The 26,587-nt window shown below is 39.5% G+C and overlaps 2 protein-coding genes across 5 annotated transcripts; one reads left to right on the top strand and one right to left on the bottom strand.

Annotated features, from left to right (window-relative positions):
* Window positions 1-219: 219 nt before the first annotated feature.
* LOC120716882 (dynamin-2-like) lies at window positions 220-19,349 on the top strand. Of its 4 annotated transcripts, none has more exons than XM_040004572.1 (20): window positions 220-669; window positions 3,201-3,274; window positions 3,539-3,688; window positions 3,781-3,984; window positions 4,203-4,301; window positions 6,135-6,295; window positions 6,403-6,545; window positions 6,636-6,771; window positions 6,971-7,038; window positions 8,403-8,541; window positions 9,351-9,437; window positions 9,527-9,597; window positions 12,212-12,266; window positions 14,039-14,149; window positions 14,364-14,473; window positions 14,574-14,685; window positions 15,497-15,664; window positions 15,985-16,211; window positions 16,877-17,092; window positions 17,382-18,184. In XM_040004572.1, the coding sequence occupies exons 1-20, from the start codon at window positions 509-511 to the stop codon at window positions 17,446-17,448; spliced, it is 2,559 nt and encodes an 852-aa protein (XP_039860506.1). In that variant the 5' UTR covers window positions 220-508; the 3' UTR covers window positions 17,449-18,184. The 4 variants fall into 4 exon arrangements, with proteins under 4 accessions (XP_039860506.1, XP_039860505.1, XP_039860504.1 ...); XM_040004571.1 differs by lacking the exons at window positions 8,403-8,541; window positions 17,382-18,184 and adding exons at window positions 7,368-7,506; window positions 18,654-19,349 and having other exon boundaries at window positions 221-669; XM_040004570.1 differs by lacking the exon at window positions 8,403-8,541 and adding an exon at window positions 7,368-7,506 and having other exon boundaries at window positions 221-669.
* tmed1b (transmembrane p24 trafficking protein 1b) lies at window positions 19,200-25,142 on the bottom strand. The gene is made up of 5 exons (XM_040004575.1): window positions 24,850-25,142; window positions 23,415-23,512; window positions 23,130-23,319; window positions 20,374-20,541; window positions 19,200-20,268 (listed from the first exon to the last, which is right to left on the bottom strand). The coding sequence occupies exons 1-5, from the start codon at window positions 25,045-25,047 to the stop codon at window positions 20,218-20,220; spliced, it is 705 nt and encodes a 234-aa protein (XP_039860509.1). The 5' UTR covers window positions 25,048-25,142; the 3' UTR covers window positions 19,200-20,217.
* Window positions 25,143-26,587: the final 1,445 nt, after the last annotated feature.

The raw sequence follows: 26,587 nt of genomic DNA, 5'->3' as shown, positions 1-26,587 counted from the left end.
GTTTAGGAATTTAACTTGAAATTCAAAATCGTTGTTTCTTAGTACCAGTGGTGAAACGAGTGTTTTTATGAATAAGATAAGTCTCTTTTCTAATTTGTCAAAGTTCAAAAACTACTGTGCTCTGTCATAAAAATGATGACATATGTATGTGTACACTGACAGACATCCCAAACGACCAATAACTGACCAAAATGACGCTCCAGGCGGAGCTACAATCTCCGGCGGAGGCTGGGTGTCGCCTGACCGGATGATGACAGAAGTTTTCAGTCTAATGTGGCGACTTTTATCATGCGATCACACATTTAAGACTCTTGCGAGTTTACTAAAGGCTGGTGGGACTTCTGACTCTTAGCTCTCTCGTGTCGTACTGAAATAAACTCCCCGAGCCTGTGACAAACTGCACTGCCATTTGGGAACTTTTGGTTTGCTGGACAAGAGACCCCCTTGGCTCCTGTTTGACCGTGGAGGAGAGCAGAATAAAGCCCACTGAGCTGACCGAGCTGCAGCTATGGGAAACCGGGGAATGGAAGACTTGATTCCCCTCATCAACAAGCTCCAAGACGCCTTCAGCTCTATCGGCCAGACCTGCAACTTGGACCTGCCTCAGATAGCAGTCGTCGGCGGTCAGAGTGCAGGGAAGAGCTCCGTGTTGGAGAATTTCGTTGGGAGGTTGTACCATTAATATGTAGTATTGGCTAAAACTGACACCGTGAAGCTTAACTTTCATTTTTTGGCAGGAGTCTCTCGTTGTTCTTTTAATAAAAACAACACAGAGCTTTTGCGTAAAAGTCGCCAGCTAAACACTTGGTTACGCGTCTGTGTGTCGGAGCCTCCCAGTTTTCCAACAGATTATTTCCATTATGGAGCTGTGCTATTCACGATCGATAATTACGCATTTTACGCAAGAACACAGCTGTTTGTTTAGTGACTGGCAGAACTGGTACAAAACGAGTGTTAAAGTAAAGTGCAATAAAAAAATAAAATAAAAGCTTTCGTCTTAGCGTCCGTGTTCTTGAACTATACAGTCAAGAATGTGACTTTCTCATTAGATCTGTGTCCACTGTTCTTTCCAGTCATTGCTTCCTATTAGGCCCATTCTGTCAAACATTTACAAAGGCTGTTTTCCTTGAGACTGCTCATTCTGAAAAGAAAGATAGCTTCATAGTCCTCAAATTACACAAGTCAGGTAAATGTTTTACTTTCAAGGGTGAGGTATGTAAAGGTTGTTAGCAGTTATGATGAAGTCATCGTGGATTGATCATTTATTATGTTACACCCAGTTACACCCATCGTATATATATGAAAATGCCTTGACTCTGCCCTCTCAGCATGCTAAGCACTGTTGAATTTCTTTGTGAGGCTGATGAATGAGCTAGAAGGAATTCCAGTAAGCAGTGTATGATTCTTCTTGATGATAAATAGCAGTAAAACAGCTGTTACATTATTGCCATATGTTTGAGGCACTCTGCTCACTTTATTACGTTGTGTAAAATAATCAGTATTTTACATTAAAAACACATTGACATAGCTTGAAACAAAATCCGGAAGGGGAATGTGACATGGCCGTAATGCAGTTATAGGGGCCTAATCCACAGTTTGAGTTTAGTAACAAAGTAACAGGACCACTTTAATCGACTACATGTCCAAATGATTTCATTTGTTGTTCAAGAGATCGGGAATGTTGATTAGGCTGCCATGTCTCCTTTTTCCCCGTTTCCTTTTGTCTCCAAGTCCCAAGCAGTGGCCGAGGGAGACAGTAGAGGCATTGATGTGTTTGTGCTGGGGTCATCAGTGATGTCACCAGCTGCACTGTCATGTGTATATGACACACTGGGTACCACCAGATACCCACAGAAGAGTACAGAGCTGTTTTCATGTTTGTTAGTTGCTCCACTGACATTCAGAGATGAAGCACTGCGTTTTGAGATTGGGGGGGTTTACTTGTTTTACGAAGGTGGAAGTTAGTTTTTGTCAGACACATCCGGCTAATAGTTTCGATTATTGATGTAGGTTTTTTTTTTTCTATTTTATTGTTTTATTTTATTGTTTATAAAATGTTGACAAGTTTCCCTTATTTTAGTTCTCCACTAAATGGGAAAAAAATGTTCCTTTTACATTTTGCTATAATGTAAAATTATCCCCCAAAATTAAATTTTTGTTTGTTTAAAAAAAAAAAGAAAAGATTATCATAATGCAAAATGTTCATGATTAATTTTGTGTTGGTGGACTAAATCATCAGTTGTTGTTTTTTTAAATTGTTCTTGGTTTAGAGGACAAAAAACAGTTAGCAGTGTCCTTTGCAATTCCAGTTTAGATGACCCGCTGCTTCAACCGACTCATGTTGTGGTTTCATAAGTGACAGGAAGAGAGAGAAAAAAACAGGATGGGATCACAGTTGTGCAATTTCCTCCCTGCGCTGTCAGCAATGACTACAAGCAGAGGCTGTATACATGTGTATAGCTTCAAATCATTATATGTTAGTGCGTGGGGCTTATTTACCTTACAATAAAACTTGGACCTTGCTGCTGGCTGGGCATGCAAACAGAAAAACAGATAAGGACATATTTTCATGGCCCAGAGAGATGTGTAGTCAGTGACCTGGAAATGATCACGATTCTATTGGACAGGAGTTTCCATTGTGATGAATGTGTATGTAATGAGAAGGGCAAACAGTGGGAGACATCTGTTTGTCTTTGCACTATTTATATTGAACAGGGATGCAAGTCAATCTTGAGCTTTTGCATTAATAATGCAAAAGCTCAGATGGAGGCCTGCATTTCCAGTTAATGGTATATGAAAGCTGTTTTACACCATGAACTCTTATTTTGGTAGGGGATGCTAAATATGTAGGATTTTGATATAGTTTAAAAATGAAATTGATGTTTTTTTGTTGTTGTATTTACTTATAAGTCAAGCCCTTTTTGTAAAGCACCTTTTATTTGCCGGTTTTAAGATCACTTCACAGATGCCGTACAAGCTGATAATAAGACAGAAAAATGTTACAAAACAAATAAAAAAGTAGATTTAGTGCTATGTAAAATATATTGCTAAACACAAGGAATTTTAAAGTATAATAGAATAAGAAATGCAAAAAACATAAGTGCTGTAAACGCTGTATGAAACTAAAAAAAAAAAAAAAGAAAAGCCTGTCCATTAAACATTACTTGTTGTGTTAAACTTTACCTGCTTCTCTCCTTCAGGGACTTTTTGCCCAGAGGATCTGGCATCGTCACCCGTCGCCCTCTCATCCTCCAGCTGGTTAACAGTAAAGCAGGCAAGTTGTTTCTCAGTTGTTAGGAAGTAGTTCTTGAAAATCTGGCTTTTCTTGAAGAAAGCTGGAGAACTGTACCACACAGGATTGTTTTGCGTTTACAATCCTGCACTCTAAATCCATATAATACAGGTTTAATAATTGCATCATTTATGCCACTAATTGAGCTTCACTCACTACATCTTACAGCTGTGTTACTTTGTGCCGTTTCTTTCCAGTCCATTCGGTTTTCTCCTTGCCGTCTAAAACTTGTTTATCTCCATGTAGAGTATGCAGAGTTCTTGCACTGTAAAGGAAGGAAGTTTGTGGACTTTGATGAGGTCCGCCAGGAGATCGAAGCGGAAACAGACCGTCTCACTGGATCCAACAAAGGCATCTCCCCTATCCCCATCAACCTCCGTGTCTACTCCCCTAATGGTACCACACACACATTTACAAACTCAGCCTTCTTAGTGCCAGTGCTCAACATCAGTCTGATCACTTTCACCGTTCCCTCTTTTCTCTGTCAGTGCTGAACCTGACCCTGATTGACCTACCGGGGATGACTAAAGTGCCTGTCGGTGACCAACCCCAGGACATTGAGCATCAGATCAGAGACATGTTGCTACAGTTCATCACTAAGGAGAGTTGTCTTATCCTGGCTGTTACCCCTGCAAACACAGACCTGGCCAACTCAGATGCCCTCAAGATAGCAAAGGAGGTGGACCCTCAGGGTAAGCCAATGTTCAGAATATGTGGACCTACACACATCTACATATTTCTTTTTGTAACTTTTTCAGTATAATTTTTGCAGCAACTTCAGGGGTTGTACAGCAACTGCAAATTATTTGTTACTCAACAGTTATTAATGCTGATGACAATAAGTTTTTATTTGAAATCATTCTGAGATTATCTATCTGAATGCTAAAACATAATTACGACTTTTCTTCAGGGCTACGGACCATTGGTGTGATCACAAAGTTGGACTTGATGGACGAGGGGACAGATGCACGAGACATCCTGGAAAACAAACTTCTGCCGCTCCGCAGAGGTACGGACACAAAACCAAAGCATTAAAACTCCCACGCCATACCCACAGCAGTATCACCTGTTGTTTTGTGGACAACAGGTTTTGCTATATTGTTGTTTTCTTTAAACCTTGCATGACTATATTGGGACAACAGCCAGAGATATTTTAAGATAGAGGCATGTCTCTCAAATAATCCCAAATTAATTGATGAATTGAATGAGGCGGAAAAAGAACTACCAGGAGGGAAAGAATTAGGCAAAATTAGCAAACATGGAGCAAAAAATCTGTGATAAACTTGAACCTAGGTTGCTGCAGTGGCCTTTGGAATATGGATTAGCCTGTGCATAAGATGAACGGTAGCAGCATGCAAGTCAGCCACATGTTTAAGCTTTTTTAAAATTTTTATTTTATCTTATTTTATTTGTCAGATTTGACTGATGATTCCATACACAGTTTTTATGCTGCATTAACCAATGAAATAGAAGTTAATATTAATAATGATACAAAATAATTGCCCGATTAAGTGTGCATTTAAAGATGGCTGATTACTTTCCTTTGTAAAAGGATGTTGTTTTACACAGTTTTGTGTTGCCAATTAACAGCCACAGTTAGCATCATTTTAGTTAGCATCCTATTTAATACTTACTTACTGGAATAACTGAACATCAGCTCTTTAGAGTGCATTCGGGTAAAATGCTAGACAACACGACACCTACCTATTACTCAGACAGCCACAAACATAATAAAGCATAATGTGGTTGCCATAAAAACAGGGGGATTAACTGTAAAGACCAAATCTATTTTGTTCCTGACTCCAACCTCCTGAGACCCAAGGACAAAAGAATCTTCCCACTGAACTTTCTTGTGATTTCCTGCCTCTTTGGAGCTAAAAGAGGCCACCCAAACACATGAGATATCAATGGAAAGTCCAGGATGTCCTCTATTTAGTACATCAGGACTTGGAAGGGTAGCTCAAATGAGTCAAAAAAGCAAATGTCCATTACAGAGGTCATAAATGAATAGCCTGGTTGTCAGGAGGATAAACAAGAAGTTGAACATTTTAATACAGGGGTAAAAAAAAAGCTACTGCATAGCCTCTAGTGGGGATTGGTGGAATTGCAGCTCATGTTTCAAAGAGGCTCTTTTGACTTAAGGTTCGCTTCAATTTTTGCCTGTTATTTCAGATTCTGACACTTTATTGTCATTATCATTTCCACAGCAACAAAATGAAATGCATCCAGTAGAAGAATAGAGCAATAAAAAGACAGCAAATTCATAATAACTAAGGAAAAACAACATAATAAAACACAGTCACGTGTTCTTGTTTTTTCACATATTACACATTGCCTTCCCACTGCTTTCGAAAACAGCAGTCAAAGGGCATTTATTCAGCATTAGGTGGAATAATTACTTTAGGAAAGAAACTGTTCTTTAATCGGTTTGTCCTTGATTTAATAGCTCTGAATTTCCTCCCCAAGGGCAAGAGCTCAAACAGAGGTTTACTGGGTGTGTGTTGAGTCTTTCAGAGTATTTTTTTGAGTTTTCTTTTTTAAATTGATGTAAAACAAACACTGTTTTAATCAGAGTTTAAGAAATTAACTTTGTAGGAACTGCATGTAGCTTTTTGTATAATATTTAGTTTTGTAATTTTTAATATATTTGGCCTAGCAACCAAAAAAAACTTTTTAGTCACATGTGCTGTTGTTTTAGTAAAGTGTGGGGGGATGTTCCACTTTGTGAATTCTGTCTGGTCTTTAGTAAATCCATTAAATTTCTTGTGTGACTACAAATCAAAAAATGATGTGGTTCTGGTCTTCTAAACTCCCTGGGTGCCTTGTTTGTATTTTTCTTTAGGTTATATTGGTGTGGTGAACCGCAGTCAAAAGGACATTGATGGGAAGAAAGACATCCGTGCCGCTTTAGCCGCTGAAAGGAAGTTCTTCCTGTCTCATCCTGCATACAGGCACATTGCAGAACGCATGGGTACACCACACCTCCAGAAGTCCCTCAATCAAGTGAGACACACACCTGATTAAACAAACACATATAACAGGCAACGACAGTCACTTATAGCACAGAAGTGTTCATAAAAACTTACAATTTTTTTGTAACTTCTTTACAGCAACTCACCAACCACATCCGCGACACGTTGCCAGGGTTACGCAGTAAACTCCAAAGCCAGCTGCTATCACTGGAGAAGGAGGTGGAGGAATACAAAAACTTCCGTCCTGACGACCCGGCACGCAAGACAAAGGCGTTACTTCAGTCAGTACCCACTTCCACAGACCCAGATCCACAGATGCATGAAAACTCTACAGGATATTACATTTAATATTCATTTTGTAAAACCTGCAGGATGGTGCAGCAGTTTGGTGTGGACTTTGAGAAGTGTATAGAAGGGTCTGGAGATCAAGTGGATACTTCCAACTTGTCTGGTGGAGCGAAGATTAACCGTATCTTTCATGAGCGGTTTCCCTTTGAACTAGTGAAGGTGACAAGTGTTATCATCCCTTTTCTCAAAAACAATTATTTTTCTTTGTCTGTTTTTTTGAGTTCTTTTAGGTCACATATTTTTTATTTGCCCCTGAATTACCCGAAGAACACAAGCGCCTCTTAGACTGTTGCTACTGTTGTTTGGCTGCAAGTATCACCGATGATACACATAATGAATCAAATCCACTGTGTCTTAGATGGAGTTTGATGAGAAGGAGCTGAGGAAAGAGATCAGCTATGCCATCAAGAACATCCATGGAGTCAGGCAAGTTGAGCCAGGCTGTGAAAAAACCCCACACATTTGTCTGCTCACCTGTCTTACCTCTTTTCTGTCCGTGCTTTATGTGTCCCTCTTTTGTGTGCTGGCTATAATGTGCTTTTTTTCTGTAACCATTTTCTGTAATCTCTCGGCTGCTTGTCAGCCTTATGTCTATTTTCTGCTCCAATTCTTCCGTCTCTTTCCTCTGCTCTCCCTCGTTTGTTTTTCCCCGCTCTCCGCTCATGCCTTCCCTGTGTGTATGTACCTGTTTCACACTGTTCCCATGTGTCTCCTACTCCATGTCTCCATGTTTGTCTTGTCTGTATGTCCTTCAGGACAGGCCTGTTCACCCCAGACTTGGCGTTTGAGGCCATAGTGAAAAAGCAGATCATTAAGCTGAAAGAGCCCTGTCTGAAATGCATCGACCTGGTCATCCAGGAGCTCATCAACACAGTCAGACAGTGCACCAATAAGGTATCACTGCATGGTCGCCTGCCCGACTGCTACTCATGCATAGCTTGTACTGCCAGATGTAATTTTTCACCCAACAGTAGCCATTTTTGTGTGCGTCTGGACATTTTTTTTCTTGGATTGCACAACCGAAACAGGAATTTAAAGAACTATTTTATAATCCTGCTTTGAGGTTTTCTTATATGAAGAAAACAATATAAAGCTACATGTTCTGGCTGTACTGCAGTGCATTGGAGTGGTGTTTCTGAGGAGCTGTGTAGTAAGAGATAGACGGGCTGTGACACATTCCTGCACAGGTTCTTTGCAAAAAACAAGCTGCAGGCCTGGTTTGAAGAAATAGCTCGAGACAGCGTCTACAGCCACAGCTGCTTCCTGAGATTATACTTAATCAAAGCCCTGCTTTGAACTAAATTTCAGCATGCTATTGTTTCTGTTCGATCGCGAAACTCCAACATATAGCTGACACTGGGGGGAACTCTTTTTGGGCAAGTTGAAATTGTGTTATGAAGGTGGGACTAACCAAAGTTGTTAGGCTTTATTGTGATTGCCTGTACACGGTTTGATGTCGTGTTTCTACAGCGACAAAGAAGATATAAGCCGACCAGCTAACTTGCACATGTACAGGAAGCTGAAACCTCCATCAACCTGCAGCTTGTTTCTGTTCTGAACATGAAGTAGAACTAACTAACCACCTGTTTTTCCCTTTTGTCATATTCCTCAACCTTCATCTTTACATTCCCTCTTTAAATGCTTTGTTTTCCCAAACTATTCCATCCAACATGGGCTTTTTGGGTTTTTTTTATCACCATCCCCTTTTTTTTCCCCACCATGGCACATACAACACTTCCTCCTCTTCCTCCTGATATTAAACCTCCAACTCCCACGATGCATCACTACAGGACAGGCCTGTTCACCCCAGACTTGGCGTTTGAAGCTATAGTGAAAAAGCAGATCATTAAGCTGAAAGATCCCTGTCTGAAATGTGTTGACCTGGTCGTCGTCGAGCTTGTCACCCTGATCAGGAAGTGCACTGAAAAGGTAAACATGAATAGCAGAGAGGCATGTTGAGGTTATGGAGAGAGAGCTAAAGGACAAAAGAGTGAAGGAGAAAAAACAGACAGGCTAAGACTAAATAGTGATAAAGAGCAGATAAATTCAATAAACTAACTCGTCCTGTCAGTGTCCCGCTGCTTGAAGGCTTTGCTGAACATCCATCCTGCTGCTCCCCTGGACCCCCAATGACAAATCCAAGAGCCCCTTCCCACTCTGATCCTGAAATCCACTCAGCCCATCATCACTGGGATTAGTGATTTAACACTACCTCACCAATATCAAATCCATTCCCCTCTCACAAGACACGTGGCTGCTTAAAATGGCACAGCTGTGGCTGGTGTTGTGTATATTTCAAGTGGTGTACCTTTTCTACACTATTCACATCCACAATGAGACACTCACAATGCTCTTCCAGACTGTTTTTTTCCCTCTTTCCTATCTTTTAACCTCACTGATTTCCTGGTTTCTCTATGAGCTTGAGATTATAGTGCAGTGGAAGGGGTTAATTAACCCGGTGCTGTTTTATAATATGGTTAAATTTTCATAGATAAGAAAAAATCTCAAGCTGATAGAGGACTTGTTAACGCATGCCTCCTAAGGTGTTGTGTGTTAGTTGTCTGACCTCAAACATGTGTTCATGGTGTAACTTAACTGTCACTGGTTGAGTGTAGCTGCTTACAAGGAGACACAGATTGTTTTACAGTGTTGAGCCTGCGTGCAGTAACAGTGTATCCGTGTGTAATCTGCATCAATCTGCAGCAGTGCATGTGTCTCTGTATGTGTGCTTTCTACAGCTGACCTCGTACCCCCGACTGAGAGAGGAGACCGAGCGGATTGTCACCACTTATATCAGAGAGAGAGACAGCAAAACCAAAGACCAGGTGCGTGCTAGAGATGGAGCTTGCCTGAACAATTATAAAGCTTGCCTTGTTTGTGTACACAACACGTCATGTTTTGCCCTCTTTGGCAGGTGCTGCTGTTGATTGACATTGAGCTGTCCTACATAAACACTAACCATGAGGACTTTATTGGATTTGCCAAGTAAGACCAACTTAAAATATAGATTATTCAGTTTAATTAGGATAAGTAAATGCGGGGGTTCATATTCACTTTTTAATTATATACATGATAGTAAAATCTTTCCATTTCCATGATAAATCGTAGTGGCTAAAACATTATCCGCCTTTTTCCACCACTAGTTGCTGCCAGAAAACATCTAAGTCTTAAATCATTTAGCAAGCAAGTGGCTGTCATGTGACCTGCCTCCTGTGTGCTCCAAACACGAACCCATAACTGAAAACTCATCTGAAGCAGACTCGTATGCCGTATGAGAGAAAGGGCATCTGCGTAAACAGCTTTATTCTCTTTAAGATCAATTCAGTGTGTAGAGTTTATCAATCAAATGTTGAGCTTTATCGTGTGGAACTTTCAAACTGTTCTGTAGTATCAGGAAAAAGTAAGCCTAAATTTGAAATGATACATACACAGGCTAAGATTCTTTCTCAACACAAAAAGCATTCACTTAAATTTATTGGGATTATTTTACCTTTACAGTTAAAATACAACCTAAGGGCGGCACCGATTACCTCACACCTGTCAGTGGAATTACCCTAGAGCAGTTTCTTGTAACTTGTCAGTTAACGTGTCAGAATTTGTAGAAGTGAGAATTTGCAGTTGTTTTTCTTTTTGTTTTTCTTTTTGTGCTGTTTTAGTGATAGATATTTTGTCACACTGTTGTAAACCATATGTTTAATCATCAATTTCAGTTCTAACAATGAACAAACATAATCATTAGCCATGACTGTAGGTGATTAGTCACTGGGCACTGTATTAGGTACACCTAGTACCTAGGGTGGAGCTCCTTTTGCCTTGGGAGCTCCACCTTATGCCTTTTTTCATAGCAGAGAATCAACAAAGCACTGGAAAATATATATTTTCAAAGCTTTTGGTCCATATTGAAGTGATAGCACCACAGTTGGATTTGTCAGTTGCACGTCCATCTATTCACCACCTCCCCAAAGGTCCTCCACTGGATTCAGATATAGTAAATGTGGAGGCCTTTTAAGAACATTCAACTCATTTTCATTTTCAAGAAACCAGCTCGAGATAATCTGACCTTTGTGACCTTTGCACTGAAGCACCGCAGCAATTTCCTAATGTTGTAAACCTGCTCAACATTTGGCAATAAACCCCTTTCTGATTCTGATTCTGATTCTGATTCTGATGACACTCTATCCTGTTGAACAGCCAACAGAAAGCAGGTACATTGTAATCATAAAATCATAAAAAGGTACTCAGGGAGCCTCTGTATGCTCACTGTGTATGCTCACTTGGTATTAAGGGGCCTAAAGTGTGCCAAGAAAATCTGTCTCGCACCATTACACCACCACCAGCCTAAATGTTTGACACATGGTAGGATGAATCCCTCCTTTTAAGTTGTTTATGCAAAATAAAAGGAGGGATTCATCCTACTCATCCTGGTCCAGTGAGAGTCCGATTTCCACTGCTGCATTTGCATCAGAAAGTTGTTTATGCAAAATTCTGATGCAAATGCAGCAGTGGAAATCGGACTCTCACTGGACCAGGCAACATTTCTCCAGTCTTTTACTGTCCTTTTGTGTAGCCTCAGTTTCCTGTTCTTCTGCCTGTTGTGTGCTCAGTGATGCTTTTCTTCATAGCTTGGTTGTGACGAGTGGTTATTTTTATCAGCTTTAAGCAGTCTGGCTATTCTACTCTGACCTCTGACATCTACAAGTCATTTTCTCACAGAGAACTGTCGTCAGCTGCATATTATCTTTTTTCAGGACCATCTGTTGTAAACCCTAGAGATGGTTGTGTAGATCAGCACTTTCTGAAACACTCAGACAAGCTCGCCTCACACCTGTAATAGTGCCACATTCAAAGCCACTTAAACCACCTTGTTCTCAATTTTGATGCTCAGTTTGAACTTTAGCAGGTCAGCTCGAACATGCCTAAATGCGTCTGACTGTCTGCAAAGTGACTGACTGATTAAATATTTGCATTAATGGGCAGTTGAACGGCTAATAAAGTGGGCATTTTGTGTAAATATATTTTGGTTTGGTTAGCGTTTAATCTTTCTGCCTTTTAGTTTAAAATGAAATTCTACTAAACCCAAATGCATTTAAAGGCTACTCAACAGTTCATCCTGCTCTGCCTTAACCTCCTAGGACCTGGTGTCCACATATGTGGGCATCACATTTTGGGTTATTTAGACCAAAATACTCAATTCTGCTCTACAAGGGCCTGATATCCACTTACGAGGACATTATACTGCTACTGTTCTATCAAAATTTTAAACGAATATCTTCATATGTGGCTCTTATTTTTCATAAAAACAAAAATAAGGTAAAAAAAAATCTGGTAATTCTTTGTTTTTACATTCATCCGGCCCCAATCAGCCCAAATATCAAAGAGAAATTAAAAATGCATGCCGTGGAAGAGTTCGGGTCTTAGGAGGTTAAAGATAAAAAAATATATATCAAAAGCAAACTGATCAAAAGGAAACTGATGTCTTAGATTCTTTTATGTTGCATGAAAGATTCCAAGAGTAGTGACAGTTATTGACTTTCTCCGTCATCTGTTCCCCGTTTGAAAAAAGTTCTGTATCTGATGTTATGAAATCTGCCTCCTACAGCGCCCAGCAAAGGACTGCTGCTAATGCCACCAAGAAGCGAGCCATGCCCAATCAGGTGATCAAAGATACAGTCTACACCTCATCTAAAGTGCACATGCCTCTGTGATGTCATCATAGACCCTGCTTCCATCTGCTGTTATTCTGTTTTCATTTCTTGATGTTGTCTCAGCCTATCTCTCCTGCCATTACTACCTTGTTTCGTCACACGTTCATACTCTTGTCTGTGACCCTCTAGTACTCTCCCTTAATTTCCCTTTCCTCTGCCTCTTCTTGTGGTTCTCCTTTAAATAGCCCAGGGAGAGATTCTTGTAAGTATGAAGCCCCCACGTCTCCATTTGTCACTTCCTTCTTCACTGGGTGCAGAGTGAATGGTCACTCGGACCATGCCGAGAAGCAAGATTTGTACTCCGTGATGAGAGGAATTGGGAAGTGAGAGTTACACTAACAAGGATGTGTTATGAGAACTGGAGTAGCTGTCATTAAAAAAAAAGCAAACAAACAAAAAAACTTACAGCTTCCTTTTTTAAAATTCACTGTAATGTTCTGTATACACAAGGCAAGTTGATGTGTGGGAATTTGGGACAATTCTTATTAAACTTACGATAAGTTCACAGTCACATGTACTAAAAAAAAATTCTGGAAAAACTTTGTTGTTTGGAGTAAATTGCAGCAAACCAGTAAAGACAACCCACTACCTAAAGAAAGTAGAAAAACTGTCTGTAAACTTGCAGTTTCAGCAGGATTTACGGGCGTTAGAAGCCCAACAGTGCATCATTTGTCAGGAGAAGCTGATTACTGATATGGTGCCAAATTAGCTAAAGAGGCGCTTGGAAATCAATCATGACATCTTAGAAATCTTAGAAAGATTGAAACCAGAAGAAAATGCCAACGGAGTGAGATTGTAGGTTTCCTGCTAGGTCCAGAGTCCACTAATGTGCCTCAAATGTACCTAAGTTCCCTCTGTGTGTGTCAGGCACAAAGAAATTGAAAACCACTGGCCAAATCATAAAGGATGCCCGTGTGGATGTGTTTTAACAGAATAGACTGATACAAACTGCTGCCATAGCATAAATAGCTGTGGCTTTGTTATTTTGTAGCTCACAGCTCAGATGCTCAGTTCTTTTGCTGTGTCAGTGACCATTCCACAGAAACAAACAAGAAATCTGTAGCTCCACTCCAGCACATTTGTTTAATGAAATTTAGCCATCAGTAATCCCTTCCAAGCTGAACTACAGGCTCTTTTAAAAATCACATTTTAATTGCAGTATTAAGACTTTAAGTAATTAACAGTGACACATATCTGCAATTATGACTAATTATACTGGGAAATCAGTGCACTAGTGGTCTATAAAAGTTACATTTTGAACCAATTTGTCACAGCTATCCACTGTAACAAATTGTCTGCAAGGCTGACGCACCAACTGTGCAATCCATCTATGGTTACGCCAACCAGATTTCAAGTATTGCATACGTCTGCTCATTATCCCTGTGTGTTCATTTGTCTTCCTGTTCATCAGTCTGGCAGTAAAAAGGATGCAAAGAAGGTGACTTTCCATTTGAACCTATTATCACTTGTTTGTACTCTTTGTGGTGCATTTATTGATGCTGTACGGACTGATCTGATTGCTTAGTGATCTCCTTTTTTTTATTAAGAACATTGTTACACCAGCATGGCTGCTATGTTGCTGTTGTTAATGTTGCTGTGGCATTTTTTGGGGCATATATTCGGTATATGTTTAGGTTTCATTTGTTTTTACCATTCTGGTCGCTTGCTGTTGATCACCTGTCTGTACAGCTTAATCAACTGTTGGACTTAACTGTGTACAGGTCATCCGCAGAGGTTGGCTCACCATCAACATCAGCATTATGAAAGGGGGATCCAAGGAATACTGGTTTGTCCTGACTGCCGAGTCTCTGTCCTGGTACAAAGACGAAGAGGTAAGGCTGCTTTCAAAGACAAAAGGTTAAGTAATAATTTACTGGAGTAAAGCGGAAGTTACAGCATGCCAACAATGGCAAAATCTTACGTGTGTGTTTAAAGAAATGTCTGAAAGTTATTCCGAGCAGTGAATGAGTTTGTTTTGAAATAACTTTATGCATTTCAGTCTGTCTACTTTTAAACTTGTCAATACATAACTGTTTCTTTTATCAGGAAAAGGAAAAGAAGTATATGCTGCCTCTTGACAACCTGAAGCTGAGAGATGTGGAAAAGGGCTTCATGTCCAGCAAGCACGTCTTTGCCATCTTCAATACTGAACAGAGGTGTGGATGCTTTAATCGTCTATAATCATTACAGTGATGCTGGGTTGTTGTTTTTTTAGATATGATCTTTGGTCAAAGTTTGTGCATGTCTGTTTTACAGGAATGTGTACAAAGACCTGCGTCAGATTGAACTGGCATGTGACACTCAGGAGGATGTTGACAGCTGGAAGGCTTCCTTCCTGAGAGCTGGTGTTTACCCAGAAAAGGACCAGGTATTTCATTGTTACACTTACAATCTAGAAAAGTGGGGAACCGTTTATACTAGTGCTTTCAGAGGTGAGTATTACAAAGCATTATGTTCAGAGTACACTGAAGGAAACTGCAATAACAATCACAACAGTGCATTGCAAACTGTTGCATTGTCACAGGAACAACATGCAAATATCTTTATCTTTGACAAATTGCTGCTAATTCCATTTTACACAGCTTCAACTATAGAAGACAGATTTTAAAAATGGCTATAAAAATGGAATATTTGAGCAGCAAAATCAGTTTTGCTTTGATCTGCCCAAAAGTCATTTACATGTCTCCTTAATTGGACTATGGGGAAGTGTCAGACCTACATCTTTTAATCTTTTACGTATAAGTATAAAGTTTCACACCTTTAATGTGCAGCTGTCACATTAGAAGTGAAAAGCAGCAGCGTTAAAATTAATATAATGTTATAAATTCATGATAATTAACCACCATCTGCAAGGACTTCACTTATTCCTAGCACTATTGTGCCTTTTTCACCAAGTCTCATTTTATGTGAGCACACACAGAGGCTGAAGAAGAAACTCTCGATTCACAAAGGAATTGTATTATCGTTTATCTCTGACGCAGGTTTTATTCATATATTTATTTAAAGCTAGCTCACAAAAGAAAGCCTGGCTGTGTTGAAATACCTTTGCATCGTACCCTTCTGCTGGTACAGTCCAGAATTGGTGTTTCTAAATGTGTTAACTTTTTATTTAAAGACACCTGCTATTCATGGTCATTTTTGCTTCGTCTGTCTCTGTCCATCTGTCTGGTGTCCTGCAGACTGAGAATGAAGATGCGATGAATTCTAGCGACACCGTGTCCATGGACCCGCAGCTGGAACGACAGGTGGAGACTATCCGCAACCTTGTGGACTCATACATCAGCATTGTCAACAAGTCCATCAGAGATCTCATGCCCAAGACCATCATGCATCTCATGATCAACAGCGTATGTCTACTGCTTTATTGCTGTGACTCAACATTAGTCGGAGACTTTATTCAAAGCAGGCAGGAAGCAGACAGCTGCTGAGTGTAGTGGTACAGATAAAAGAGTCATACATTTCCCCTCAGGAGTTGGCAAAGACTAAAACAGTGTTAAAAAGGGGGGCTGGGAATAATTATATAATAATTTAAACATTGCACTTTATCTAAAAAGCAACTTTATAGAGTCCTGCTCAAAATTATTTATAGCATTTCAAATGTGGAATGTGGAAATCTTATTAGAATTAGTTTTCTAAACTGCTGCCCTTTTCCCACTCGCACTTCCAGGCCAAGGACTTCATCCACTCAGAGCTGCTTGCCTACCTGTACTCTGCAGGGGACCAGGGCAGCTTGATGGAGGAGTCAGCGGAGCAGGCTCAGAGGAGAGATGAGATGCTGAGGATGTACCACGCTCTGAAAGAAGCTCTGGTCATCATCGGAGACATCAGCACCACCACGATTTCTACTCCAGTCCCGCCACCTGTCGACGATACCTGGATTGCCAAAGAGCCAAGGTACAACATAATTTTGGACAAATTCACACAACACTTACATAAAATATTACATTAAAACTTAAATACAAGATAAAACAAAGCTGCTGAGACTATGGAAATAATGAAAGGAAATAAAAAAACAATATTAATAATAATTAAAACCCTTTTCACACTTGTGTTAACAAAGAACTCATGTGATTTGGGAAGTACCCACAACATCTATGTTTTGGGCAACACAAAGACAAGTTCACTCTAAATTTACTGACATCTGTGGTCACCAGGTAGAGACCCAGTGTTACTATTAATAGACATATAGTCACTGTTGATTTGTTTCAATGTTTCCAAACCACTGAATGTCCCAAAGTAATGTTAGTTCTCTGCAAAACAGACAAACTAGGCTTGACTCATTTTATTACTCCAGATGTCCAGCAGAGGTCAGCTAAAGACTGTTTTTTCCACCAATGCAAACGAGCATTTTCAGTTATACCACCATCCAACTATGTTCATGTTTTTTGCAGTAATGAAACAGATTGAAGTATAAAAGTCACATAATATGAGTTCTGTCGGCTGGAACATCAAAAAAGACAGTATCGTTTACCCTATTTAAATATATGCTATGCTAAAATTAAATATATGACATTTGTTTTTGACATGATATTAAATATCTTTCCGTATCTTTCTTTCAGTCCTCCAGCATCCCGTCCTGGCACCGCATCAGGGGCCCCTCCCAGCCGACCCCCAGGGGTGAGGGGGGCCACTCCAGGTCCTCCATCTGCTGTCAACCCATCACCAGCATTTGGACCTCCCGTGCCTTCCCGGCCTCCAGGCGATCCCAACTCTGTTCCTCTAGTCCCATCAAGGCCGGCCCGTGTGCCTCCAGCGCTGCCACCGGGCGTTCCTAGGTAAAACTACACACACACACACACACACACACACACACACACACACACACACACACACACACACACACACACACACACACATACAGACCTTGAAGCTTTTTTTGTGTGGCTTTGGTATTGGGGAAAGTTGCACTGAAACATTTGGTGAAGGGCTGCACTATGTGTTACTCAGGCTTTTGTTGGTGGTTTGGGAAAAACTGATGCATGACCTTCTGATAATATTTTTCCTTGCATGTTCCCTCCCCTTCCCTTCCCCCAATACCTCTTCTCCTCTCTTTTCCTGCAGCAGAAGACCACCGGCTGCTCCCAACCGACCTACTATCATACGTCCTTCAGAGCCCTCGCTTCTTGATTAGAAACCTTTTTTTTTTATCTGGTCTTAAAGACTTTGTTTACACTTATATATTTCTTTTAAGCAGAAATAGTCACTAATTTTTTTCCTGTAACTTTAGACTACTGTTAAGTAGTAATCTGATGCTGTTTCAGTCTGTGCATTTCAGAAGCATATTGTATGTAATTGTGAGATTTTTTTTAACAAGTACATAATGACATTTCCTGCATTTATTATTATGAAAAGGGATAAATTTGATGACTTTAATGGCTCAAAAGTGTGGAACCAGCAAGTCAGGCTGAATTTTTCATTGTGCATTTAAATTGAAATGTGTCTTACAACAATACAATTTGTAACTTTTTGTATTATGTGTACTTGCTAATATTTTGTCAGCAATTTTACACACTATTCACCTCAATAAGTAAAACCGCACTTTTCTCTCAATTTTTCTCAGCTTCAAACAGGCTTATACAAATTAGAGTGACCAGTATTTTATATGCTTGATAATTTTGACTAATTAAGTTTTTATGGGTAAAGTTTTACCATTTTCCTGTTTTAAAGACCAAGTAAACACGAGACAGAAGAGGGAAAAAACCCACTGCTGCTGGAGCAGTGGGGTTTTTTCTGGTTTAACAACAATAAATATACAGTAGTTGAGGTAAGAGTGAACTTACCCAGTCAAACACCCAGTCTGACAATTACCTCCCACAACTGTTCATCCTCATTAGTGCCTACAGTAAAGAAAGAAATTATAATTACTTAAAAAAAAATCTAAGCCATAATGGAAAAAAATGTAAGGAAGACGTTCTTCTTCTTCATGAAGTGATGGAGTGAATAAATGAATAGAAAAAGACAAGTGTTTGGTGGCTGCAGCTTCTTCTTCTTCTTTACTTTTCTCAAGTTTTGTTTTTTTTTTTTTTTGCACAAAGAGTGAAACATGCAGAACATGCCTCTTGTGACAGCATTTACACAGAATTGAGGTTAAGAACTCTTGATGTGTAAGATTAGGAGACCAAGAGAAAAATTTCACTTTCTGTATGCGGCATGATAAGATCTTCTGCAAAGCATGATGAAAGCTAGTTGCTTTTGGTGTTTTGCTGTTCATGTAGCTGGGAAGGAATTACTAAAGGTATGCAATCCTGTTCTTCCTCACCTTTTCTTCTGTCCGCTGTGTTTTACTAATACCGTTACCCAAAATCTTTTTCTTCTTCTCGTGATCTTTTAATACAGGCGGCCACCGCAAGTCCCTGCTCGTCCCAACCACTGGTGAGGGAACCTCAGACTCTACAGCAGGAGGAAGATTGTCCTACGTATAATTGTTAAGCTAGACACTTAAATAACAAGTGCATGCAGAAATAATGGTTATACATTACAACAGAAGTCGTGGCTGGACAAAAGTTGACACTCTGTATGCGTTGGCTTCTAGAATGAGAAATGCTGGCATCCTCTGTACATTCAAGTAGACTATTAAGTTTACTTAGTATTTCTATTATTTAATTTACTGTGTAGCAATCATGAAAAAATTATTTTTGTTCTTTATCAGAAATGTTTATCAAACCTGAGGAAATAAAAGTAAATTGAAGGCAAAGCTTTGTGATAACATTTAGCTTAACTGTCCTACTAGGTGTGTTTACCTTGGCATGCTGATCTACTGCATGTTATTCATTCAAGACTGATGTGGAATTCATCATGTGACTTATTTATAAAGACAATTCTTTAATCAGTTCTGTTTGCAGCTGCTTTTTATCCCGAAAAAAAAATCCTCACATCAAAGTATTTCTGTGTAAAAATGCATTTATTCTGATCAGTGACTCCCATGAAAACTTGATTTTTAAGTATCTCACACACAACGCATCTGGTAAAAAATAAAAAGCTGAGTAGAATCAAAATTACATTCTTTTCACACACAAACGTCAGAAAGAAAAAGAAAAAAAAAGGCCGATCTGATTCCCCAGAAGCCAAAATGTCAGAAACCAAACATGCATGTAGCAATCCTGATATATACATGAACTTACATTCACATACATCCTGTATGTATACAAGTCTAAAAGAGAACTGACACGTGTTTGTCATCATTAATCACTGTGAAAATAATCCCTCATTCTTGTTCTGCATTTTTATTCGTAAGTATGTCAGCTTTATGTATGTCAGCTTTTTTATGTCAGCACATAACAATAAATCAGTAACCTCTCAAAAGAAAAAGAAAAACATCCCTAAGGCTATAACCAAGGAAACACTTGGAGTGATGACAATTAAAATCGCTGTTACGATGGCAGGATCTGTTGAGGACAAATAAGCCACCAACACTATTGCACAATGTTATCCCCTGTAAACCAGCAGTCAAAGAAGTTACACAGATCAATTGTTAAGTGTTGTCACACTATTGACCTTCAAAGGTAATGACACCTTTGGTGAAAATTTCCCAAAACCTTTACACAGTTTCAGAAGTATGGGACAGTACAACAGGACAACATTTCCTCGATGGCTTGTGGTAAGATCTGACGTTAAAGGCACTAAATGACAGAAATGACTAACTAACCTAAACTTCCTAAACCCTTTACTCATCTGGTTACCCTTAAGGGTGTAACAATGTTACTTATTGCTCACAAAGAAATGTGGAACAAGGTCTCAGAAATTAAATACAACTCCAGCAGAATTTATTGTGACTGTTTGTGTCCATGTGGATTATAAGAGCAATAATACACAATAGTAATAATTTGAATGGGTAACCAAATGCCTTGTTCTCAGCTGATTTTCTTCCCGGTCTGTCATGTATTACTTCAAAACAATCCCTCTATGTGCGGACCCTCCGCTTATCATCAAACAGTTTGCGGACTGTGTAGACCTGTGAACAAAGATGGCGGGATATCAGGTTTGAAAAGTGTCTGCCTAAAGTACAAAACAAATCATTTTCCCTTATTGAGGTTGTGAAGCTGAGATGTTTATTTACCTGTGTAAGAGCCACGCACAACATCACCACCACGCTGGCACACGACCAGAACGAGACTCTCCACAGGTTATCTTCCAAAAGGTTTCGGTCCCGTGCCTCGAAAGCGCGCAGCACCGTCTGCATCTGTCGGCTGCGCTCCAAGCGTTTGTAAAGAGATTCCATGGATTCCTGAGGGGAATGAAGCCCGGCATGAAAACATGGATAGCAACAGGGAGCAAAGATTTAAGGGATTTGAAAAAGAAACGAGAGGGGAAAAAATGACAGGCTATGCTTGGTCTCAAAAGTACCGAGCTTTCAATTGTGTAGTTGGTAAAGTGGAAGAAATAGAAGTTGCAAATGGCTTAATGACTTTTCTAAACTTCCATTTTGGTGTCAAAACAGAACTTAGATATGCGTTTTCTGTGCCGTTTCAGTTCATGTCAAATGTAAGTTTGTCAGCTAGAAAACCCATAATACGTCATGCAGCAATCGTGTGGTTTAGTTTAACTAGTTTGACTTGCCAAGTAGGCAATGATTTTCCAGCAGGTGCATCAGTATTTAAGTCTTCAAAACTGGCAAACACTGCGTAAAGATTGAAGCAGATGTTATTTGACATTTTCTATATCATCAGCAAAATCCCACAAAAACAAAACAAAACCAAGAGTGTATTAGTTTGTCTTTTAAAACTTTCCCACTTCCCCTGCCTGTCTGTGTCTCGCAGCTCAAGAATAATTTGTTCGAACTGAATATCAAAGAATAACAGGTAAAAGACATATGATTTCCTTTTCTAAAAACACTATCCAAGTAGAGGCGGGTAGCAGAAGCATACTAGTATGTGTAGTAAGTGTTGGTCGAAAGCAGCTGGACATCTTTCAGGTTTTTGAAAAATCACCTTTCAACTAAAAGGCCTTTTCAGTTTCATAAGCTGTACTTGCATATATGGGACTCTCCATCATCTCTAGTGGGGTTAAATAAAATAGTTTGAAATGTGTTCAAAACCCAAACGAAATTCAGTTCCCTTTTCTTCAAATACTTTAATGATCTGATCGCTTCACAGATGAGTGTCAGAGTATACGCTGCTTCAGACATATGGTTAAGTTGTGGCTAATTTCTAAGTCTGTATAACCACCATAGAAAGTTGCGTCGTAAGTCAACTGTAAATCAACTGTAAATGACCGCATGATCACATGTTAGAAAGGCTTTATTAAGATGTGATCAAGTCATTCATCTCTCAGTGTCGCATCTTCCCATCCTCTTCTCACCCACTGTTTCTCTGTATGATGGTTGCTTTTTTATTTTCTCCTCCCTTAATATCCGGTGAGGTAAAATAACGTAAATAAATAACCATTTGTCATAGTGTGCATTTCCTTTGCATATATAATTTTGGAGTCTATGAAATATTTATGTAATTTGTACCATTTTGAGTTTCCTACAACATGCTTAGTGTGACGCAGATGTTACACACTAAAAGCAAAGTGTAGTATTTCTAATGAAATGATTTTTTTCCTAAACAGTGTAATGTAATTTTAAAAGAGGACGCCAGTCAAAGAACACTAACACCAAGTGGCAAACACCAGGGCTAAGTAACGAAGCCAAGGCAAAATAGTGCCAAAAATAGTCAAATTCCTCTTTAAGCCACTTGAAGCCAAGTTTACACCATTAAAAAAGCATGTTTACAGTGACTTTGGTCTCTATGAACAGTTTGCCCCATTTGTCACAACTAAACTAACATGGATTTTTTTTTTTTTTAATATTCTTTCATGATTGTGTCCATGTGAACTAAGAGGCACGCCGACACAGGCTAATCTGTAGCTCCTGTGCTTCACTTGGTCCGCTACGCTGTGTTTGTGCTTTTTTCGCCATTTTTGGCGAATTTTTAATAGACTGTATGGCAAATACTATGTCTGCCTGTGAGACCATCCAAGAAGTTGGTTCTCCAGTTTTTATGAGTGAATTTCATTTCACTTGGCTTGTAATTAGCTATGATTGGTAGGCATATGTGTGTTGGTGTGCCACACGCGTACTCCGTATTAACACAGTTGCTAACCAAGCTTGCTGGTGGTAGCCTATAACAGAGCACTAACAATCTCCTGCCCCAATATGGTGAATTTAAGCCTCAAAAACAAACAGACAACATCTGCAGGTGTCCAAAATGCTTTGAAGCTTTAAACCCAGACACTGCGATGGATGACGTCACAGTGTCTACATTACCCACAAACTGGGACTAAATTACTAATTTTACTAATAACTTATTAAAGTAAAGGGAAGAGGATACAAACAGCAGTTAAGGTAAAAGGAAATTAAATAACAGTAAATTACTATAAAAATTACAGTATTTATGTGAACGAATCAAAAACCGTATCCTTTTGAGTCAATGAAAAGCAGCTTTCCAGCATGCATGAGTTTACGCCGTGAATCGGTAAACACACTGTAAATATCATGATGACAGTTTTGAGCATTCACTGTGTGTTTTATGATTCACTTGAATTTATTTTTTTAATGATGACTCATTTTCAAGTGGACTGAGTGAGGATGTCCAAACTTCCTCGCTTGGGAACTATTTTTATAACAACAAACGACACACTCCGAAGAAAGTTTCTGTAAAACCAGACGAGGTGTGTGGAACTGATGACAAAAAAAGCTGCGGCGTTTTTAAATTCCTAGTGGTGACGTTAATTACGCAATAAGGTATCAATGACAGTAAAAGGATTTTTATCAATGGAACAAATGATGCAACTTGCCCTTTTTCTGCTTGAATTCAAAAACCTAAAACTCACCCTGATGTCTTCCAGTTTGTATTCAAGAAGGCTTCCCTCAGGCTCCTCTAAGCCCGCCCACTCATCATCTCCTCCCACATCTCCTCCTTGGCCCTCAATAATGATCTCAAAGAACACCATCTTTTCTGAGAAGCGACTGAAGCTGTTGTCAAAACAGATTTCATAGTCTCCCTCCTCTGTGGGCTCCACCCTGAAAGAACAGAGAATGAAAATATCAAATATAAACTAAGTTGTAATAAGCCACAGGGTATATATGAAGAATGATCACAGATTCAGGCCACTTACACGTGGACTCCATCAGAGCGTCGTGACTCATATATGAGCCGGATGCCCTGAGGGGAGACTACTGTGAAGTCTACATCCATACCAGCACCTGCTATTACCTGGAAAAATAGACATTCACATAAGCACATTGTGCACCTTCAAATTCAAATGTCAAACATTTTGCAGTAAAAGAAAAGTCTCTAGCCAAACTAATACTAACACATTCAAGAGGGACTCTCCCACTAAACAAACAACAGGTTGACTTGTATTACTTCCTGTCTTAAAGCCTGTTTAAACTGATACTTACAAGGTGCTGCCTTGTTTGGACAGTCATAAAGGTAATATAATGCCTTCCTCCATGAATCAGCAACAAGTTAGATCAGTGACTAAATCATCTAATTAGAACAATATAATTTCACAACATTGGGTCCCACATTGTTTTTTGTATATTGCGCAATTTGTAATTTTTCTGCAGCATACAACTTTTAATACCATGCCCAACAGTTACTTTTCTACTTCTGTGTTCAGCTGATTTTCCAACTGGTCTCTGTTGTTATATTTACATAATCTTTTTTTACATTATTGTTTGCATTATTGTTGAGATACTGTTTAATATTTCTGCTGTTTAATGAGATTGGTGATGTTGCTGATTCTTTGCTGTCTGATTTTACACAGCAAACAATGAATCCTAAGAAAATAGAGCTGCTCATTTAGAGCAAAGACTACTGCATATTCATAATTATTTTGGTCATGATTCTTAAACACTTTTACTCACAAACTTTTTCTTTTTAAAAAAAGGAAAACTTCACTGTTTCTTCTTTCTTTCTTTTTGCATCACACAGAATCACAATGAATCAGTATGAAGAGACTGTCTGAACTGAGATCTGAGTCACTGTCAGTTTTACACACTTCTTACTGGCATAGACATTTCCCATGGGGGTTGTTAGACCATGGTTTTACTAGTTCTAGTATTAGTCCTAGTACCAGCTGGGTCAAGAACTACAGCGAGTTGGCATCACGGGTTTACCTCGAACAGCAGGATCTGAAACCATCAGACACGTGACTGATTAAAATCTTTATGTTATTTCCGGTACGCTATTTTGTTATCATTGATCTGTACAGGGAAAGCATCTTACTTTCGGGAAGTACCTTATTTATAAAACGGTGGCAGATAAATTAGATTTGGTTTGACGTGTTGGTTTGGTTTGACTTGCTTACCGTTTCAGGAAAATGTGGAACAAAAGATGCATTGGTAATAACTTCAGATTCTTCAATGTGACGTTAATGGTGGCTTATTAAAATACCTGCACAATGCATGCATGCATGCATGCCAGCTAACGTTAGCTGAAAGGAGTGACGCAAGGCATCTACAACATGTTCCGCTATCGCTGCTATTATGAAATAAACTGTGTAGACATTGAGTGGTTATTTCTTCGGACCCCCCATACACAGTTACCTGATATTCGACCTCCATCGTACCGTTCTTTACTGCGTTTTGAAAGAAACACTCGGATCTTCCTGCTGGCAACAGAAACGTAAACTCGCTGTCTTGGCTCTGACCGAAACAGCTCACAGACCCTGCATACCACACAAAGACTGCTGCAAACACAAGCAGCCGTCCTCTGCTTCTAGATTTCCTCCAAAGTGCATCCATGGCGAAAATATTATTGGAAAAACACAGGGCTATCTAAGTTGAGCCATCTCCTTAGCATCCCCTCTTCCGCAGCAGAACTTTACGATGCCGGGATTGGGTGGAGGCCCGCAATAGAGGGTACTGCTACGGGCCAATCAGAGAAAGAAGAGTAGCAGTCTTCCTCCAATCAGTGAGGGCTGAGGTCTTCGCTGAGTCAGCTTGTACATGCTCTACTCACAGGACTCCGGATGCAGTGACAAATGCGACCTAGTCAGTAGACGCGCTCCCGGAGATGGGGGAGAACAACGCAGTATGGGAGTCTATGTTAAATCCAGATAAATGAACTCTAAAAATTGCCATAAAAAACACTGTGTATGATTTTAGGGCTCATGCAGTCGGCACCAGAGCATGTGAAGTGGGACAACCAACCAACCAACTTTGACAAGGAGACATTTAGCTCAGCTCAGTTGAGTAGACATTTGTACTGACACATGCTACCATACAAAACAAAAGTTATAAGCCTATATCTACAGTAAAATAAATATATAAATAAAGTGCTGCAAGGGACAACCTTTAATCCTCATGATACCCCATATACTGACCCACTTTTACAGGCTGTACAACCAATGTATGAATAAACCGAATATACATCCTGTATGAGTAATCACAACCATACTGTGCTTATGGAGAAATATTATTTAAGGTACAAAAATATCCCTCATATAGTATACTGTGCAAAAGAAGAGAAATATTTTCTCAAGGTGCCGACATGGATTAATGAAGTTGGAGTCGCCGACTGTGAGTGTAGAACATCCTCAACACATTTTCGTTTGTTTTGTAATTTCTGAGTGAGATCATGTTTCATAGCTGGACTCAGAAGCTGGTGAATGTATCCAAAGAGACAACTGAAAGATACTTTTCAAAAAGTCTGTCTTGCAAAGGTCAATGCAGTCCAGAGTTAATGTCCTCTTCATCATGCTAGTTTCCACGGTTGTTGTGAATGCACTAAGCTATTATTAATCGAATAATAAAGATGATCTTGGGTATTCCCACAATGAGGTGTCAGTGATGAAGTTTTCACTACCAAACTGTGTGACTTAGTTTTACTCATAGATGTAAAAGTGTTCTCAGTAGAATTCAGCCGAGCGGGCACAATGGTGTTTGTTTTTGACAGGCCTAGACTCCACGGGCCTGTACATAACATCAACACTGTACACACACCCAGGGAGCTAAATCAGGATCAATGTAACTTCCTTCTTACTGGAAAGACATCACCCCCGGTTTTCCAAACCACACTGAGCTAAGATGGTAAAGCGCCTGATCTTTGCTGACGTAATTCCCAGTGTTTCTCATAAAAAGTGAGATATTAACACTGAGAAATATTGCTGAAATTGCATTTATTTTTCTTAAGAACTCTCAAGCTGTTCACCGCCTGTTTTGGATGGTTTATTAAATGCAAACACTTTCACATGTACTTTTACGATCACACAAAAAAGGAGGGATTTTTGCTTTTGTGGGGTTTTTTAAATAGGTTATTATGCTATTGGTTTACTTATTTGGG

Source organism: Simochromis diagramma, unplaced genomic scaffold (genome assembly GCF_900408965.1).
Source record: "Simochromis diagramma unplaced genomic scaffold, fSimDia1.1 OVJJ01000487.1, whole genome shotgun sequence".
In the NCBI taxonomy this organism is placed as follows: Eukaryota; Metazoa; Chordata; class Actinopteri; order Cichliformes; family Cichlidae; genus Simochromis; species Simochromis diagramma.
The sequence above is the reverse complement of the archived record's forward strand: the minus strand, read 5'-3'. Positions and strand labels throughout refer to the sequence as shown.

Coding starts and splice junctions, on each gene's coding strand:
- LOC120716882 (XM_040004569.1), top strand. CDS start 509: ATGGGAAACCGGGGAATGGAAGACTTGATTCCCCTCATCAACAAGCTC. Junction 14,150..14,363: donor CCTGGTACAAAGACGAAGAG/GTAAGGCTGCTT, acceptor TTCTTTTATCAG/GAAAAGGAAAAGAAGTATAT. Junction 14,474..14,573: donor ATCTTCAATACTGAACAGAG/GTGTGGATGCTT, acceptor TCTGTTTTACAG/GAATGTGTACAAAGACCTGC.
- tmed1b (XM_040004575.1), bottom strand. CDS start 25,047: ATGGATGCACTTTGGAGGAAATCTAGAAGCAGAGGACGGCTGCTTGTG. Junction 20,542..23,129: donor ACAAACTGGAAGACATCAGG/GTGAGTTTTAGG, acceptor CATTCCCCTCAG/GAATCCATGGAATCTCTTTA. Junction 20,269..20,373: donor TGTGCGTGGCTCTTACACAG/GTAAATAAACAT, acceptor CTTTGTTCACAG/GTCTACACAGTCCGCAAACT.